This window comes from Panthera pardus, unplaced genomic scaffold (assembly GCF_024362965.1).
Source record: "Panthera pardus isolate Hobbes unplaced genomic scaffold, ASM2436296v1 HiC_scaffold_8, whole genome shotgun sequence".
In the NCBI taxonomy this organism is placed as follows: Eukaryota; Metazoa; Chordata; class Mammalia; order Carnivora; family Felidae; genus Panthera; species Panthera pardus.
This window is the reverse complement of record NW_026527013.1, coordinates 101,504,234-101,522,388: the sequence shown is the minus strand read 5'-3', so window position 1 is coordinate 101,522,388 and position 18,155 is coordinate 101,504,234. Positions and strand designations below refer to the sequence as shown.

Genomic DNA, 18,155 nt, shown 5'->3' with positions numbered 1-18,155 from the left:
CCGATGTTTATAGCAGTGCTTTCAACCACAGCCAAATTATGGAAAGAGCCTAAATATCCATTAACTGAAGAATGGATAAAGAAAATGTGGTTTATATATACAATGGAATACTACTTGGCAATGAGAAAGAATGAAATCCTACCATGTGCAGCAACATGGATGAAATTGGAGGGTATTATGCTAAGTGAAATAAGTCAGCCAGAGAAAGACAGATTTCATATGTTTTCACTCATATGTGGATCTTAAGAAACTTAACAGAAGACCATGGGGGAAGGGAAGGGGAAAAATAGTTTCAAACAGAGAGGGAAGGAGGCAAACCATAAGAGATTCTTAAATACAGAGAACTGAGGGTTGATGGAGGGTGTGGGGGAGAGAGGAAAATGGGTGATGGACATTGAGGAGGGCACTTCTTGGGATGAGCACCGGGTATTGTATGTGAGCAATGAATCACGGGAATCTACCCCCAAAACCAAGAGCATACTGTATACTCTGTATGTTAGCCAACTTGAAAATAAATCATATTAAAAAAATACTTTGACCTCATTCTTTTTAATAGCTGTCAGCATTCCAATATGTAAATGTACTAAATGTATAATTAATTAACTAATCCTTCCTTTAGATGGACAATTTACTGCTTTCAGAATTTAACATTATGAACAGTGTTGTGATGCTCATCTTCATATGCTCACTTTTGTACACTCAACTAATAATTTCTTCAGAGAAAATATCCTAAAAGTGGAAATGCAGTGTCACAAAATGCACAATTAATATATTGTATAAATTGCCAAACTGCCCCCCATTAAGGTGCGTAAAATTTTGGCTTCTATCCTCTGTTTATGAGTGTATGTCAGTGTCCACTTCCCATATCCCTATCAAGCCTGAGCATTATCATGTCTGCCAGTATGATTGGTGAAAATGTTTTAAGTTGAAAAAAAATTATTGAAAATGAGTATATTTTTCATTTTTACTATTTTAATTTCTTCTTTTATGAATTGCTTGTCCCTGCCCTTTCAGCTGGAGCATTTGTAAGGACTGTTCTTCAATATAAAAAAAAAATTCCTAGATTATCCCCCACAAAATAGCAGTAATATATATAATATATATTGGTCAAGAAAATACATAATGCAAGGTTACTATTAAATCATTAATAAAGGGGCTTCTGATCACGATGGAATAATAGGGACCAGATTTATAGTCCCTCTAAAATAACTAAAACAAATGCCTCTCAAAATATTGGATATTAGGAAAAAACATTTCTCTCTCCCTCCTTCCACCCAAGTCCCTGGCAACTGATTTTTTTTTTTTACTGTCCCCATAGTTTTGCCTTTTCCAAAATGTCATATAGCGGGAATCATACAGTGTGGCCTTTACGGACTGGCTTTTTCATTTAGCAATATGCTTTTAAGGTTTCTTCATGTCCTTTCATGTCTTGATAGCAATTTTTTAAAACACTGATTAATATTCTACTGTGTGGATGTACTACAGTTTGCTTATCCAGTCATCTATTGAAGGACATCTTAGTTGCTCTCAATTTGGGGCAATTGTGAATAAAGCTGCTATAAACATTCACGTGCAGGTTTTTGTGTGTACATGTTTTCAAATCATTTGGGTAAAGTAATTGTAAGAAAAGTAATTGTAGGACTCTACGGTAAGAGTAAGTTTAGTTTTGTAAGAAACTACCAGAGTGTCTTCCAAAGTGGCTGTACCATTTTGCATTCCCACCAGCAATAAATGAGAATTCCTTTTGTTCTACATCCACTCCAATATTTGATGTTTTCAATGTTTTGGATTTTAGACATTCTAATAGATGTGCAGTGATATCTCATTGTTTAAATTTGCAATTTCTTAATTACATAGGATATTCAGCATCTTTTTAAAATGCTTATTTGGCATCTGTGTATCATCTTTGGTGAGGAGTCTGTTCAAAATTTTTGCCCATTTATTGAGTTATTCATTTTCTTATTGTTGAATTTTAACATTTCTTTGGTATATTTTGGAAAAGACTGTTATCAGATTTTTTTTTTAATTTTTCAAAAATTTACATCCAAGTTAGTTAGCATGTAGTGCAATAGTGATTTCAGGAGTAGAATACAGGGATTCAAACCCTACATATAACACCCAGTGCTCATCCCAACAAGTGTCTTCCTCAATACCCCTTGACCATTTAGCCACCCTCCAACTCACAACCCCTCCAGAAACCCTGTTTCTTCTCTATATTTGAGAGTCTCGTGTTTTGTCCCCCTCCCTGTTTTTATATTATTTTTGCTTCCCTTCTCCTATGTTCATCTATATTGTATCTTAAATTCCACATATGAGTGAAGTCATATGATATGTGTCTTTTTCTAATTTCGCTTAGCATAATACCCTCTAGTTCCATCCACGTTGTTGCAAATGGCAAGATTTCATTCTTTTTGATTGCCGAATAATACTCCATTGTATATACATAGGATATCTTCTTTATCCATTCATCTGTCAATGGACACTTGGGCTCTTTCCATACTTTGGCTATTGTTGATAGCACTGCTATAAACATTGAGGTGCATGTGTCTCTTCGAAACAGCACACCTGTATTCTTTGGATAAATACCTAGTAGTGCAATTGCTGGGTTGTAGGATAGTTCTATTTTTAGTTTTCTGAGGAAGCTCCATACTGTTTTCCAGAGTGGCTGCACCAGCTTACATTCCCACCAACAATGCAAAAGAGATCCTCTTTCTCCACATCCTCACCAACATCTGTTGTTGCTTGAGTTGTTAATTTTAGACATTCCGACTGGTGTGAGGTGGTATATCATTGTGGTTTTGATTTGTATTTCCTTGATGATGGTGATACTGAGCATTTTTTCATGTGTCTGTTAGCCATGTGGACACCTTCTTTTGAAAAGTGTATATTCATGTCTTTTGCCCATTTTTTCACTGGATTATTTGTGTTTTGGGTGGTGAGTTTGATAAGTTCTTTATAGTTTAATTTTTTAAAACATTTATTTATTTTTGAGAGACAGAGCTTGTGCGGGGTAAGGGAACAGAGAGAGGGAGACACAGAATCCAAAGCAGGGTCCACGCTCAGAGCTGTCAGCACAGATCCCAAGGTGGAGCTCGAACTCAGGAACCATGAGATCGTGACCTCAGCCGAAGTCAGGTGCCTAATCGACTGAGACACACAGGTGCGCCTATCAGATGTTCTCTGAAAATATTTTCTCCTAGTGTGTGGTTTGTCTTCTCATTCTCTTGACAGTGTATTTAGCAGAAGTGTTTGAGGTTAATGAAGTACAATTTGCCCATTTTTTAATTTTTTTTATTTTTTAATATATGAAATTTATTCTCAAATTGGTTTCCATATTTTTTTAATATATGAAATTTATTGTCAAATTGGTTTCCATACAACCCCATTTTTTTCTTTTATGCATTGTGCCTTTAGTGTTTTATCGAAGAAGTCATCACCATACCTAAGGTTGTTTAAATTTTTTCCTACATTATCTTCTAGAGAGTTTATAGTTTTGTGTTTTACATTTGGGTTTTTCATCCACTTTGAGTTAATGTTTGTGAAAGATATAAGGTCTGTGTCTAGATGCATTTTTTGGCATGTAGATGTCCAGTTGTTCCAACAGCATTTGTTGAAAAGACTATGTTTTTCTCCGTTAAATTGCCTTTATTTCTTTATCAAAGTTTAGATGACTATATTTGCATGTCTCTACTTCTGGGTTCTCTATTCTGCTCCATTGTTCCAGTTGTCTATTCTTTTGCCAGCATCACACTACCTTGATTACTGTACCTACACAGTAAGTCTTGAAGTCAGGTAGTGTCAGTCCTTTGACTTTGTTTGTCTCCTTAAATATTGTGTTGGTTATTCTGGGTATGGTTGAAGTTTTTCACAGTTCGAATTAAACAAGAAACCCACGGCACTGAGAAGCTCAACAAACCGAAAACTATAAGAAAAAAACAATACCAAGGACATCATAATCAAGTTTTGTAAAACTAGTTATAAGGGAAAAAAAATCTTAAAAAGTGGCCAAAAATAAGACACAGAGGACCAAAGATAAAGATGACAGATTTCATGCCTGAAACAATATAAGCTAGAACACAACATAGCAACATCTTTAAAGTACTGAAGAAAAAACTTTCAACTGGCATTCTTTACCAGTGAAAAAGTACTTCAAAAACAAAGGTGAAATAGACTTTTTCAAATGAACAAAGCTAAAAGATTCATTACCTGCATTTCAAGAAATTCACTAATTTTGAAAAACTTTTGTTTTATAATCACATAATATGTATTTCAAAAATCACAATTTTTATTTCTGAAGCAGGTGTTTTGTCTGCAGATGTTACTGGTTAAAGATCCATATCCCTTTGTATTAACACCAAATACAATAACATCCTTTGTATTAACACCAAAGGCCCTCAAATTGAGGTCCTGTGACCCACAGATTGAGAAACATTGTTTTAGAATATAAACTTCATGGAAAATGAAGATCTAATCCAACATCATGGAGTAGACGAATTTATTAGGATAAAGGCTGGGTTGTAATAATATCCAAGAAACATAGTGGCTTAAAAAATAGTGGACTTTATTTCCTTCTCATAAAATAACCCATGCAGGAGGACCAGGGCAGTGTGGCAGATCAAGTGGTCAGGAATCCAAGTTTCTTGCTATCACCAATATATTGCCCTCACCTTCATGGCCAAAAGTGATCCAACCAGTGGGAAAGGGGCAAGATAAAGGTGAGGGTGTGTTTCTTTCAACAGCATGACCCAAAAGTTACATATGTGTCTTTCAGTCATATTCTATTGGCTAGAGCCTGGTCACATGACCATACCTTGAAGCCAGGGAAGCTAGAAAATATAGTCCACAACTGGGCAACAATGTATACTCAGCTGAAATTTATATTACTGTGGGTGTGGGGAGAAAAAATACTGGGAAATGATTAACAATCTCTGCCAAAGTAAGTTAGTGACAGAGTTAAAACTAGAAGAGGAAAAGTGCATCTGATTGGGAGTTAGGAAATATGGTTTATAGTCCTAAATCAGCCTCTTAACCTCATGATTAGACCAAACATTTAGTCCATGCTTCACCTGAATTACCTTTATTATCTGCACCAGGGTTCTTAGTGATTCTTTTAAATTGTCCCTCTGGCGAGGAGGAGAAGACCAAAGACCTAGAAAGTTCCATCCTATTCTTTCAGGTAAATCCTATTCCTTACCAGACAGTGACCCTTTAAGGGGTCATTAGCCCTATGTCTGCCTTGGGGGACATAGTCTCATGTATGAGACCAGAGGCAGAGCTCTGAACCCTGGGCTGAGGTTTGCCCCAACTGTAACATAGTTCCTAGTCAAAAGCAGAATTATACCAGAAGGTACATGACAGACAAAATAGTGGGTAAGATGTCCCATTTGATGTTATCATCAGCATTATTCTTGCAAAAGTTCCAATGGATGATACTGGGAGTGAAGAGGCAGGGTGTTATTTACCCAAAAATCTAAGCTGGTATGGGAATGAAAATAATTACCTTTCTCTTCGGTATAAAATAAATCTCCTCTCTTCATTGAAGCCTTAATTTTGAAGGGAAAGGAAGTTAATTTTAATTAACAAAAGTTAATGCTATTAATTAAACATTTGTTCTATTTTCACATGCGCACGCAAATTTGCTTGAAGACATAACTAGCTCTACTGAGAGTATAAAAGCTTTATTTTGCTATGAAAGAGCACAAATGGTGATAAAAATTAAACCAAAATTGGTCAAGATACTTAGTTGAGTACATCTAATTCCTCTTTAAGTATTACACAATACAGGGAATAAATTATTTCATTTTTGCCAATCAAATTTAGTTTAAGTTAAATTTCTATCACCAATAAAATCAGACAGTAAGTTTGATAATAAATTTTTTTAATGTTTATTTATTTTTTAAAGAGAGAGAGAGAGAGCGCGCACGAGTGGGGAAAGGGCAGAGAGAGAGGGAGACACAATCTGAAGCAGACTCCAGACTCGGAGCTGTCAGCACAGAGTTCGATGTGGGGCTCGAACTCATGAACTGCAAGATCATGACTCAAGCCGAAGTTGGATGCTCAACCAACTGAGCCACCCAGGCGCCCCAGTAATAATTTTTAAAACATCAGTTTTTCCTAAGCTTATTCTTACAGATTATCTAATTTTAATCTCCCAGCAACTCCAGGAGAAGTGATTTTTGTCTTATTAATGACTTGAGCTTTGAAGAGATTTATATGTATAGCTCTTATTATTATTATTATTGATAAAAACAGTAGCTTAAGCTCTATCTTAGCATCTGACTCTAAAACAGGTACCATAAGTATATATGATGCTGTCAAAGATGAGTCAGAAAATAAAAGGAGAAGTAGGAAACTATAATTATCTGTCCAGATGAGTGGTAAGGCACTCATTTGCATTATGGTTCCCAAAAGGAAGAAAGGCATTCTGCCCTATTTGCTCATGTTGGCTGAAAGCATAAGGGGCACTCAGAACATTAAAAATACAACCTAAAAATATACTTCAACAGTCCACTCAAATATACTGTATTATATGTAGATTAACAGTTTGTATACGTACATTCATACATACACTTATACAAGTGTATGCCCTAAATGATCGTTAGTCTACTTCCTGTCTCTGTAGATTTCCCTACCCTAGACTTTTGCAAAAATGGAATCATATAATATATGGACTTTTGTGGCTGGCTTTCTTCAATTAGCGTGTTTTCAAGGTTCATCCCAGTTACAGTATGTACCAGTATTTCATTCCTTTTCATGGCCCAATCATATTCCATTATACAGATATAATACATTTTGTTTCCCATTCATCTACTGATGCACAATTGGATTGTTTCCACCTTTTGACTATTTTGAGTAATGCTTCTATAGACATTTGTGTGCAAGTTTTTGTGTGGACAGAGGCCTTCATTTCTCTTGGAAAGATACACCTTGGAGTAGAATCGCTGGGCCATCTGGTAACTCTATGCTTAATCATTTGAGGAACTGCTAGATGGTTTCCTACAGCAACTGCAACATTTTACTTTCCCACCAGCAACACATGAAGGTTTCTACTTCTCCACATCCTTGCCTGGATTTTACCTTTAAGCAATATTGCTTTGCTTTGAATGATGAAATAAAAGGAGAGGAGGTCAAAACCCTGATGATCCATCAGAGGCCACACTAACTCCAGACTACTTTCCAATTTCCTTAATGTGAGAAAAAATAAACCTTTACCTCATTCAATCCACTCCTACTCTGGGTCTCTGTTAATGACAGCCTAACACAATTCCTAATTCATGTGGTTCTATTAGCACATCTTGAACCTTGGAACCTCTCAAAAAATCATTAAATTGAATACGTATTTATTTATTCTGTGGAAAAGTTTTTTTTGTCATCCTGTTACACTCTTCAAAATGTATATTACTGTATAATTTTTCTTAATTTCAGATCCCATCATTCAATAGCCATTCTCTTTTTAGAAATTGTTTCAGGTACTTTGTAAGACTGAAACAACTGGATATGCAGAAACAAATGGAAGTTTATAGATGGAGCAAATTTTTTTTTTAATGAGAAGGAAAAACCCTCATTGTGGTGATATAGAATGAGCATGAGTTTATGATTTCCTTTCTGAAATATCCTAATGTTAGGACAACAATAATGATAAAAAATCATTTAAAGATTTACCTTAAACTCTCTGGGAGCCCAAGGAATTTCAGTGCCATGCTGACCTGATACTGCTTGTAGAACATATTTGTTCACCTTAAGACACTGTCTTCAAAGCCACTTTTCGCTTGCATTGTTTGAGTCACCGCCCAAGTTTTCACCTTGGCCTTTAGAGAAGTAAAAGAAACCTGAGTAATTAGTTACATAAATCAGCTTTTGTACTCATTTCCTCCAAAGCTTGTGTTCCAATTATCTGCATTTTGAGAAGATACTGCGAATACACTATCAACCTGTGTTCTACTGGCTTTCTTGTAAAAAATTTAAGTATCTTCCACAAAGCCAGCCTTTGATAAATAGGGTTTCTAATACATTTTCATGTAACTAGTAAATCACCACTGGTGGAAAGGAGAACATTAGGGAGTCAGGAAATTTTGTGATCTATTTCCCAGTGTTTCAAACAACTGATTGATATTCACCCAACATTCATGGAGCACCTAGTATGTTAGAAATAGCACTTTATTCTGTTAGAGATAATATTTTTTAAAATTCCAAATAATATGTTTTTACACATTAATGGTTCTTAGAATATTTTAAAACAAAACATCTTAATTGTCTTGCCTTCACAAAGAAGACTTTGTTTCTTATTTTGAAGGGTTTTGTGTTTTTTTTCCTTCGTACAAACAGCAAAAATAATTTGGTCTGTGTTGTTAATGGGTTACTTTGAGTGCTTCTTATAAAAGCCAAATATATAGGAACTATGTTTTTCTCTTCCAAAGTTCCTCTTGAATTTCAGCTTTTCAACAATTTGCTATTTTGTAGATCATATTAATTCAGTACTTATTTGTAAACATTTATTAAGGATTTGATGTTTTCTCAGCTTTGTATTTTGTGACATACTAGAACGAACTCAAATCTGTCTATGACAAACAGAATCCCTGAAGAATATATCCAAAGAATAATGTCAACTTTTAAGGTTATATAAATTTCTGGAGCTGTACCATTTTACTTCCTATTTAAATGTCAACATCGCCTATACTTTTTTCTCTATCTACCTTGGTTAGGCACCTTTCTATCCTAAGATTAAGCTAAACCTCTTATGCATGGTTCAGAAAACGCTGGATTCAACTCCCTGCTGAATATGCTATGAGCTGAACGCCTTAAAGGCACTCTGGGCAGTGTCTTCATCTGTACATAGGGATAATAACTGCACCTACAGCACCGGGTTACAGCAAGGATTAAAGGTAAAGTATACAGCATATGCCTGACACATAGTAGCCTGTTCATATTAGCTGTGCATCATTAGTCAGTAACCATCTTCCATTCCATTGTTAAATTGTTTCAACCAGTGACTACTCTATGGACTTATTTATAAATATATAACATAACCAGGGATTGAGTCATACATAACACATTGGGATTGCTTTTTAGCATAATTTTAGGAAGCACCTATTGCAACACCTTCTCTTTGTGTGATCAACGCAGGGTACTCTAAAGACAAGAGCTTGGTTTTTTTTCTTTCTTGATAAGATGAAATTACTATAAATATATATCTATATATATCTATACATATCTATAGATATATATAGATCTATATATATCTATAGATATGTATAGATATATATAGATATATATATACATACACAGTTTTTTTTCACATAGCCTTTCTCCTTTAAGCTCAAAGTTGATTTCCAGATAAAGGCCCCTGTAACTTTTCTTGGCATTGAAGTCATTTAGTCTCCTGTTTTCTAAAGCCACACGAGTCTTACGTGGAAGTGAGTAGGACGCACCATGCACAGCGCAGAGGGAACCCTGGGGCGTTCGCTGCGGCTCCCACCTGTCGGCCGGGTCATTGTGACGTAAACGCTATGGACACGTGGAACACCTGCGGGAGAGCAGGGGTGGGGTCACCCAGAGCGGTAGAGCCGAGCGGGGGATACCCCAGGAGATGGGGGTCGAGGAAAGTCCCCAGGGAGGAGAGAGAGAGGGAGGTTCACCCCCCTCATCCCGGACCCGCCCCCCAAAAGGTGAGGCCTTCGCCCCCTCGCTCCTCCGGATGCCAGGGTCCTGCTGGGAGGGGTCGCCCTGCCAGGCGTCTCCCGAGGAGAAAGGAAGGGAGGGGAGGCGAGGCGGCGGCGCCCAGGGCGCCGGCGTTCGCTGGGAGGCGAGGCCGCCCGCTCCCCCCGGCCGCTGCGCTGCGCTGCGGCGCGCACGGGCTCCGCCGGCTGCTATTCCGGCTGGCGGCGACCGCCGCAGGAAGGGCCGGTTCCTGCGCTCCCCCCGCCCCTTCCCTCGCCTTCTGCTGACGCTGACGTCGGATGAGGGAGCTGGAGGGACGCTCCGACCGCGGCCAGGAGGCTCTCGGGGGCCGGGGCTCCGAGGTACCTGCCGTCCGGGGTCGGGGCGGGGGCGCGCCGGGCGGGCTGCAGGCTGCAGCGGGAGACGCCCGGCAGCCGCGGAGGTCGGGGCGCCAGCCTGGGGCCGCCAACTGTGCCCTCCGCGGGCGGCGGGTGACAGGCGGGTTGCCTCCTCCCGTCCCTGGTCCGCGTGTGGGAACCGCTACAGCCCCTACCCCTCCCCCGCCTCCTCCCTCGGGCCTGGGCAGGTCTGGAGGATGCGCGCGCCATGAGAGCGTGCGTCAATCCCGGGGGAGCCGGAGGGAAGCGTTCGGGGCGCGGGCCGCATCTCCTGCCCCAGCGCCGGCGGCACCCCCACCCACGCCAGCCCACTCCACCCACGCCGTGCCTCGCCTTCCCAGCAGCTGCGGCCCCGGGACCCCGAGGTCCCTTCTGGGCAGGGACTTGCGTCTGGGGCTGACTTGTTGACAAGTTCACCTGCCGCGGCGCCTGGTGTTTGCTTTGCTCTTCGCCCCATTGCCCATCTTTGGCGGAGGTGGCAGGGAGCAGATGGGTGCCTCTTTATAACCACTAGTGCCAGGAGGCCTGAGCTTGGTCTCCAGCGGGTGAGGTGCTCACCAGCCTTGGACCCGACTGGACCACGAGTCCCTAAGTGGGCCAGGTCCGTGCAAACCCTCGCGCGCCCGGTTTCCTTAGGTTGCTACTGGCTCCGCCTTTCCTGCCCTCGGGCTATTGCAGCTCCTGCTTCCTCTAGAAGCGAACATATCCTGTTATTATGTCTGCCTGTGCCCAGAGGCCCCCTTCCCTTCCTTTTCCACTTTTTTTTTTTTCTTGTTATGTCCCCAAGTCCCCTCAGCTTCTCCTTGGGGGTCTTAAAAGTACTGTGTCCTTCGGCTGGGGAAAGACATTAACTGCCTGTTTAGAGAGATTTGCAATTTAGAAAGAGAATCAGGTTCTTTTCTGTTTAGATAGCATGACAAAATCAGCACTAGAAAAGGTGCTAGGTAGCAACCTTAGAAACAGATCTGGTAACTTCATAAAAATCATTAGGGCCTGGAAAATGTATCACCAGCTGGTTTGAGAATGATATTGCATGTAAGAAGAAAGGCACCGAAGGCATTGGCCATTAAGATCTTATAAATTATGACTCATTGCAAACATGTTCCTGTCCAAACATTTCAGTAGTCTCTCCAGAAAAATCTCAAATTGGTTTCTGTGGACCTTTGGTTTACATTTTCTGAGATCTGAACTGTTCCTGGGGTTTGGGAGTGAAATAAGAAATGCTTATAAACGAGATCAATGTTCCAGACTCAGTTTCTTAGCTTCTATTTAAATCACACACACCAGTCTAAAAATACTTTAAAGTGGGTTTCAAACCAGTTTGTTTTTAGGTTTCAGTCTTTATTTTTGAAACGTCATGTGTAGAGAATACAATAGGGGCAAAATCAGTTTATAATTCTTAATAGTTCAAATATCGCTGTCTGGTTTTAGATTACCGTGTATATAATTACAGGAGATGTGGCTTTTCAGTTGTATTATTTTGCATTATATAGGTAAACAGTTCTGTCATTAAAGATATGTGTTTGGAAAATGACAGTTACACAACCTGGGGTTTAAAAAACTGAGTGTGGATCCTCCCCCCATGGGTCATTAAATGGTAAAGGCACTGGACGGTAAATGCCTAGAGAGTTTAATTCATAGCTGTCTTTCCTCCATTTGCTACACTTGAGTATCTGATTTCTCTGAGCATCTTTATTGCTATGCATTTCTCTACATGTCAACCTTATGACAAATACAGAAGATTGTGTTATTCAAAAGAAAATCTTCAAGATTGCTGCACTTTCAATATATTTGTCTAAACAGTCCTTTTTTTTTTCAGGTGCAAGCAGTTTTATCAGAGGCAGGGAAGTGTGGCAACCATGAAGTGACATGGTAGGGTCAACCTGAATTGGTGTGAAGTTCAGGGTTACAGAAGCCTCATATAAGAGAAGGTGCAAAAGTCGATAGGCCATAAGGATCAGAAAGAACTTTTCCTTGTTATTGGTTGAGTTCCACAGCTAGAAGCCTGAGGGTAGGTGGCAACGTTTAGGATTAGTGCACTGGTCACAGATGTCCTTTTTATTCCATCTGTATTATCAGATTTATGGGGACCATGGACAAAGATGCAATCTGCATGTTATTGTTCATAAGGTATTACAGATCACTAATTAATTAACCCTATCCCCATCCTCACCCCCTTCTGGAATCTGCCTTGGCAGAGCCTTGAACTCAAAGACTGATAGAGGAGAAAATGTTTTTTCCCACTTTTTCCCTAAGCTGTCACATTTTGTACCACAATCATACCTAGCTAGCATCACGGAGGATGTACAGAGGGCACATAGGCTTTGAATTCCAAAAGAGCAGGATTGGAAGCCCAGCTGCAACCCCCAACTAGCCATGTGACTTTGAGCAAGTAACTTATGCTCTCTATAGATGTCATCATTTCCTTATCTACAGAGCAAGAATATCGACCTTGTAGGGTTGTAGTCAGGATTAGAAATAATATATTTAAGTGCTTTGCACAGTAAATAGGACTCAAGTAATAGTGATTATTCTTTTACATGCTAAACCTATGTGCTATCTGTGTCTGGAGAGGATGCTACTGCTCTTCTCCTGAGATAGGGAATGCGTTCCAATTTGGTTTTGAACAGTTCAAGTGTGTTCTGGCAATACTAAGAGCCTGGGCTTTCCGGAATACTCCCTGAGGCTGGGAGATTCAATCTGTGGTCCAGGAACAAAGCAAAGCTAATTTGTTCCAGTGGGAATAGATCTTCCAACCCCCTGCCACTCAAATGTGATCCATAGACCAGTAACATTGGCTTCCCCTGGGAGCTTGTTAGACATGTGGTATCTCAACCTGCCCTCCCCCCACCCCCCAGGCTCCCTGAATTCAAATCTGCATTTTAACAAGATCTCCAAGTGATTCATGTGTACATTAAAGCTTGAGAAGCATTGTCCTAATCTGGTATTTATCAAACTTTTGTGTCCGATAGGATCATTTGGGAACTTGTTAAATGTGGACTCCTCGCCTGGCTTCTCCCATCTGCTGTTAACACTTCATGTGGCTCTGATGCCACCACTCTGAGAAACACTGCTCTAAACTCTTCATCCAGCGTATTGCTCTAAAATGGGCCTTCAACCATTGTGTTAACAAAGCATTTTGGCAAACATGATCTTTTTTTATATTCAACCCCTTTGAACTAAGTAGGTATTATAATCCCTCTTTATCTGATAGAAACTGAAGACTACAGGCATGATTTACCTAGAGAATGCATATGGTAGAACTGTCTTGAACCTCTATAAACCCTAGTTAACCATGTTTTCACTACTCCAACATCTAAATTGATACAGTAGATGTGTGTGTACGTATGTGTGTAAGTAATTTCAAATACTAATGGATCTCTCCAGGACAGGGCTGTACATAACAGCATTTTATAATGCTTTTAAACAAAGCATTCCTTCTGTCTGACTGTATGGACAGTCATACAGGATAGGATAACTGATTTTGAGTTTCCTCCATAAAGTGAGGATGCTGTTGACCTGTCAGGATAATGCACAAAACATACAGCTCAGTGTCTGAGAAGTGGTAGTTCCTCAACTAATAGCAACTCCTTGTCCCAGTGTAAACCTAGTGAGACAGTGAGTTCATGAAGAGCTGAGAAAATGGCTTTGCTCATGATGAGAAGTCTTTTCTTGCTAGTGCAGATGGCCAAAGCAGGGAAGTGGGGTCACTACTCAACATTTGTTATGTGTATGCCATATGTTACACACTGTGCTAGTACTGGGAATCCCAAGTCAAGACCCAGACCCTGCCCTGCTCTGAAGGAGTTTACAGCCTAATAAGGGGGATAGAAGAGTCTGCTAATTACACTTAACCGTAAACAGGGAGGGGATGAAGCCCATGGCCAAGGCATCTTACCCAGATGATAGAGAGTGAGAGAACACACAAATATAGAAAACCTGAGAAATCCATGGAGGAGGTGACCCCTGAGTTAAACCTTAAAAAACCAATAGGAATTTGGCAGGTGAAAAAGGTTGAGAGTAGAGACAGAGAGCTCCCAACACAGTAAACAGGTTACAAAGAGAATACTGGCAAATAGTCCTCATGTCTGGAGCCCAGTGTACATGTGTGTCCTTACTAGCTGAGTGACCTTGGGCAGTTTTGATCATCTGTGAGTTGACAGAATTAAATGAATTAATCAGGGTAAGCACAGGACTGGTTTCAGTTGTGTGCTGGATAGTTGTAGAGGTGGTGGAGGTATTAGAAAATAGAGAACTGAGAGTAAAATGTCATTAGAATTAGAGAAAATTGAAGAAGTCAATTTTAGAATGCATTTAACAGAAAACAAGTACAATCAAAAGAGGATGACCAAAAAGGATAACTGAGTGCAGTACTGTACTGTGGGGTCAGAAACAAGAAGTATGTGTGTCCAGGGATGAATCACTGAGCATGTACATAATGGTATGTTGTCAACCCTGAGAGTCTAGATTTGGGAGTGGAAAGGTCCTGTTGTTCTAGTGGTGAGAGTATTGTACAAGGAGGGACTACAGAGCCCTGCAGCTACTTCCAGCACACCCATTAAAATCCATTCCATTACTTGCCACCATCATGATCTCTCACACCCACTTCTCTGTTCCCAGGATAGGGCATGAATGTTACACCAACGTCTGAAACCTATTGGTACTTAGGAGAAATCTAGCCTTCTCTGCATGTTTCTAGAGAAGTGCATCCTAAGCCAGAGACCAAGGAGATAATTGTAATAAATGGTGCTTCCTCTTCTTTTTAAAAAAATTTTTTTAATGTTTGTTTATTTGTGAGAGAAAGAAAGACAGAGCATGAGTGGGGCAGGGGCAGAGAGAGAGGGAGACACAGAATCTGAAGCAGGCTCCAGGCTCTGAGTTGTCAGCACAGAGCCGGATGTGGGGCTCAAACTCACAGTCTGCGAGATCATGACCTGAGCTAAAGTTGGACGTTCAACCGACTGAGCCACCCAGGTGCCCCGGTGCTCCCTCTTCTTAGTGTTGAGAAGCCTGAAAGCCACTAGGAGTCCATCATCAAGGTTTTCTTGTGCACAAGAACCATGATGGTAATGGATTTAGGACTAACACAGCACCTAAGTCTGCAACCAAGAGACATTGTTTTTATAGAAATGGAGCCCATTATCTAGTCTCTTTCATCTAGGAATTGAATGGAATGGTTAAAAACAGGAGCTTAGAGTCAAAAGCAAACCTAAGTTTATCAGTTATTGACTTTGGGCAAATTGTTTTACTTTCTGAGTGTTTTTTCTCACTTGCAAAACGGGGTGGTATCCCCTCCATGGTGGCTGTGTCCACACATGAGATAATGGTGTTAAGCGTTTCACACATGTAAAGCACTCTGCGAATGGTAGCACATAATTGTTGCCCTTTGTTCAGCACATATTTTCTGAAGGCCTATTGTGTTTCAGGTACTGTGCTTTGTGTAAGAAGGTAAAGATGAACCCATTAGGGTCCCTGCCCTCAAGGGACTTGCATTGGAGTGCCTGAAATGCAGATGTAATGAGCTCAGTGCAGGAAAATGGGAGGGCGGGGTACCAGCAGCATGAGGCAGTTAAGGACTATAATCGAGGACAGGAGTGGGATGGCCCTGGGGGTGCAAGGGTGGGTATTCAGTTAGGAAAGCCTTCACTGAGGTAGTGACATTTGAGGACAGGCTTGAAGTACACTGTAAGTTGCCAGTTGGACAAAGGAGGGGAAGACATTTTGAGGGAAAGGAACCTTCATAAAGCCTCCAAGAAGCATAGTGTATTCAGGAAAGCTCTAGTATTCTGAAATGGTCTGAAGGAATAGTTCTGTGTGGAGTGTAGTAAAATTTTTGAATTTTGCATTTGGGTTTTTTTGCTAAGAATTTTGGAATTTCTCTAGCAGCAAGAGAAAGCAATTAAAGCATTTGGAGTGGGAAGGCAGCATGGTTAGATCTGCATGTTATAGTAGTAGTTCAGACCAGGGTATAAAAGATTGGAGTGGGCAGATTTAGGTATAGTGTTGCCTCTGAAGTCCTCGACTAAGTCCTGGCTGTCAACATAGAAAAGAGAAGACGCATTTAATAGCTTTTTAGGAAGGGGGCACCTGGGTGGCTCAGTCGGTTAAGCTCTGACTCTTGATTTCAGCTGAGGTCATGATCTCAGGGTTCATGAGGTTGAGCCCTGCTGTCAATGCAGAGCCTGCTTGGACTTCTCTCTCTGCCCCTCCCCTGCTCACTCACTCTCTAAACAAACAAACAAACAAACTTTTTTTTTAAATAGCTTTTTAGGAGGTAGATTGGAGAGAACTTGGAGACTGGCTGCAAAAGATGAGAGAGAAGTCACATTTCCAGCTTAGACCATTTAGTGGGATTTGTGCCAGTAATTAACATAGGGACCACAGGCCAAAAGAACAATTTGGAGATGCACATGGAGAGAGATAAGTTCAATTGTAGATGTGCTGAATTTGAAATGCCTGTGGGACATCCAGGTGAAGATTCCAATACAGAGAAGGGAATTTAAACACCTCTCTAGAGTACCAGATCCATATTTCCATCTCCCTACTGCGACATCTGGAGAGGTGTTTAATTTTGATGTCATTGACATATACAGCTGTTGGTTGAGGCCACAGAAGTGGATTAAATCACCCAGAGAGGCAGGTAAAGTGCGAAAGAAGACAACCAAGGTTGGAACCTTCCAGATCACTGATCTATGAGATGTGGATACAGAGAAAGAGGGGCTAACAAAGAAATTAGAAAAGATTCAAAAGTGCAGAGTGTTTGCTGAGAAATCAAGGAAGGAGAGCTTAGCTAAAGGTCAAGTGAGATGAGCATTTAAATTGGGTTCCTAGTGAAAAACTTTCTGTAGCATGATGGAGAAGGGAACCAGACTATGTGGGCTTAGAAGAACTCAGTGAAGAGAAGGAAGATATGGTAACTGGAGGAAGAGGTTGAAGAATATGAGCTAAGGGCAGAAAGGGAGGTTGATTAACTTGAAGGGAAGGGATAATAGATGGGCAGGTACAGCAAAGACGGCTAATTGTTGACTGTTGCTGGAGTGTCTCTGTATGGCCTCGTAGCATGGCATATCAGGGCTCCAAGAGGAATTCCTAGAGAGAGTACTCCAGCAAGCACTGTGAAAGCTGCAGAGTGAAGCTGTGTCATACACAATGTTCAGCTTCCACATTGCTTTCTGGAACACTCCAATCAACAATAGTAGCTAATTCTGTCTTCAGCTATCTGAGCAAGGTGAGAAAGGGCGGAGGGAGTGAGACCTGTCCCTTCCAGACAGAAAGAAGGAAACAGCAGTAGTTATAGTCATGATGCTGGATAGTTCCAAAGAAATGAGCAGTGGTGCAAGAAGAGTGGAGGCTATGAGAGGAGGTGCCTAGTGCAATGCCAAGAGCTGTGATTCCCTACAGTGAATGAGGAGGGAGACTGGTCATCACTCTAGGGAGTTTTCTTCCACCTGCTGCTCCTTGAAGGCCAGGATTTGTATCTTTGTATCTAATGCTCCCTCCTCATTGTTGACATAGGCAGCACAGGCATCATTGTGAAGTAGGTAAACTTTGCATTGGTGCCACACCACTCCCTCCTTTCTGCTTCCTGCTTCTCTTTTTTCTGCACTCCTGACTTGGACCTGTGCCCCTTTGACTACTTCCTGGTTATTCCACCTACACTACCAGGTATATGCTCATGGCCCTGTCTTTTCTGATCCTCATCAAAAACAAAAAACAGTTTTGTGCCTTATTCACTCTGGGTGTTGCTGCTATTTAATCCTGTAAGTTTCCTCCCTAAGAAACTAGAGAGAATCTGGAAAAGAGATCTTTGACTAGTTCTCACCATCAGCTAGATGACCCAGTATAGGCAAGGGGGGCTCTGTTGGTTGTGACATGTGAAAATACAGAACTTCTTTTCTGTCTGCTTCTCTTTGCTCCTGACTTTTATTTTAAGGTCCCATTGCTTCTCCCCCCTCCCCTACCTGGGCTGCCTTCATCCCTTGCTCTGAAGCCAGCCCAAACCCAAACATGAGTTAGCAGCTGCAACCTTACTAAGAAAAGTCCTTAAATACACGCCATTTCCAGAGAAAGGAGCTGTGGTAGTCTGTTTACAGGACCTGT

At 40.8% G+C, this 18,155-nt stretch overlaps 2 protein-coding genes across 16 annotated transcripts in view; one reads left to right on the top strand and one right to left on the bottom strand.

The window, feature by feature from the left end:
- Nucleotides 1-3,336: 3,336 nt before the first annotated feature.
- On the bottom strand, nt 3,337-10,512 carry LOC109263743 (translation initiation factor IF-2-like). Its single transcript, XM_053896730.1, has 6 exons — nt 10,293-10,512; nt 10,024-10,245; nt 9,429-9,523; nt 7,663-7,808; nt 5,501-5,543; nt 3,337-3,922 (listed from the first exon to the last, which is right to left on the bottom strand). The coding sequence occupies exons 1-4, from the start codon at nt 10,510-10,512 to the stop codon at nt 7,734-7,736; spliced, it is 612 nt and encodes a 203-aa protein (XP_053752705.1). The 3' UTR covers nt 3,337-3,922; nt 5,501-5,543; nt 7,663-7,733.
- ICA1 (islet cell autoantigen 1) overlaps nt 9,522-18,155 on the top strand; it is a 155,183-nt gene continuing 146,549 nt past the window's right edge. For 3 of the 15 annotated variants that reach the window (XM_019443430.2, XM_019443427.2, XM_019443423.2), the window contains exon 1: nt 9,522-9,665. The gene's annotated coding sequence lies outside the window, so the exon portion shown is untranslated. Of the gene's footprint in view, nt 9,666-9,784; nt 10,020-11,874; nt 11,928-18,155 lie in introns of those variants that run through there. The other 12 variants (XM_019443438.2, XM_019443432.2, XM_019443439.2 and 9 more) reach the window with 9 other exon arrangements.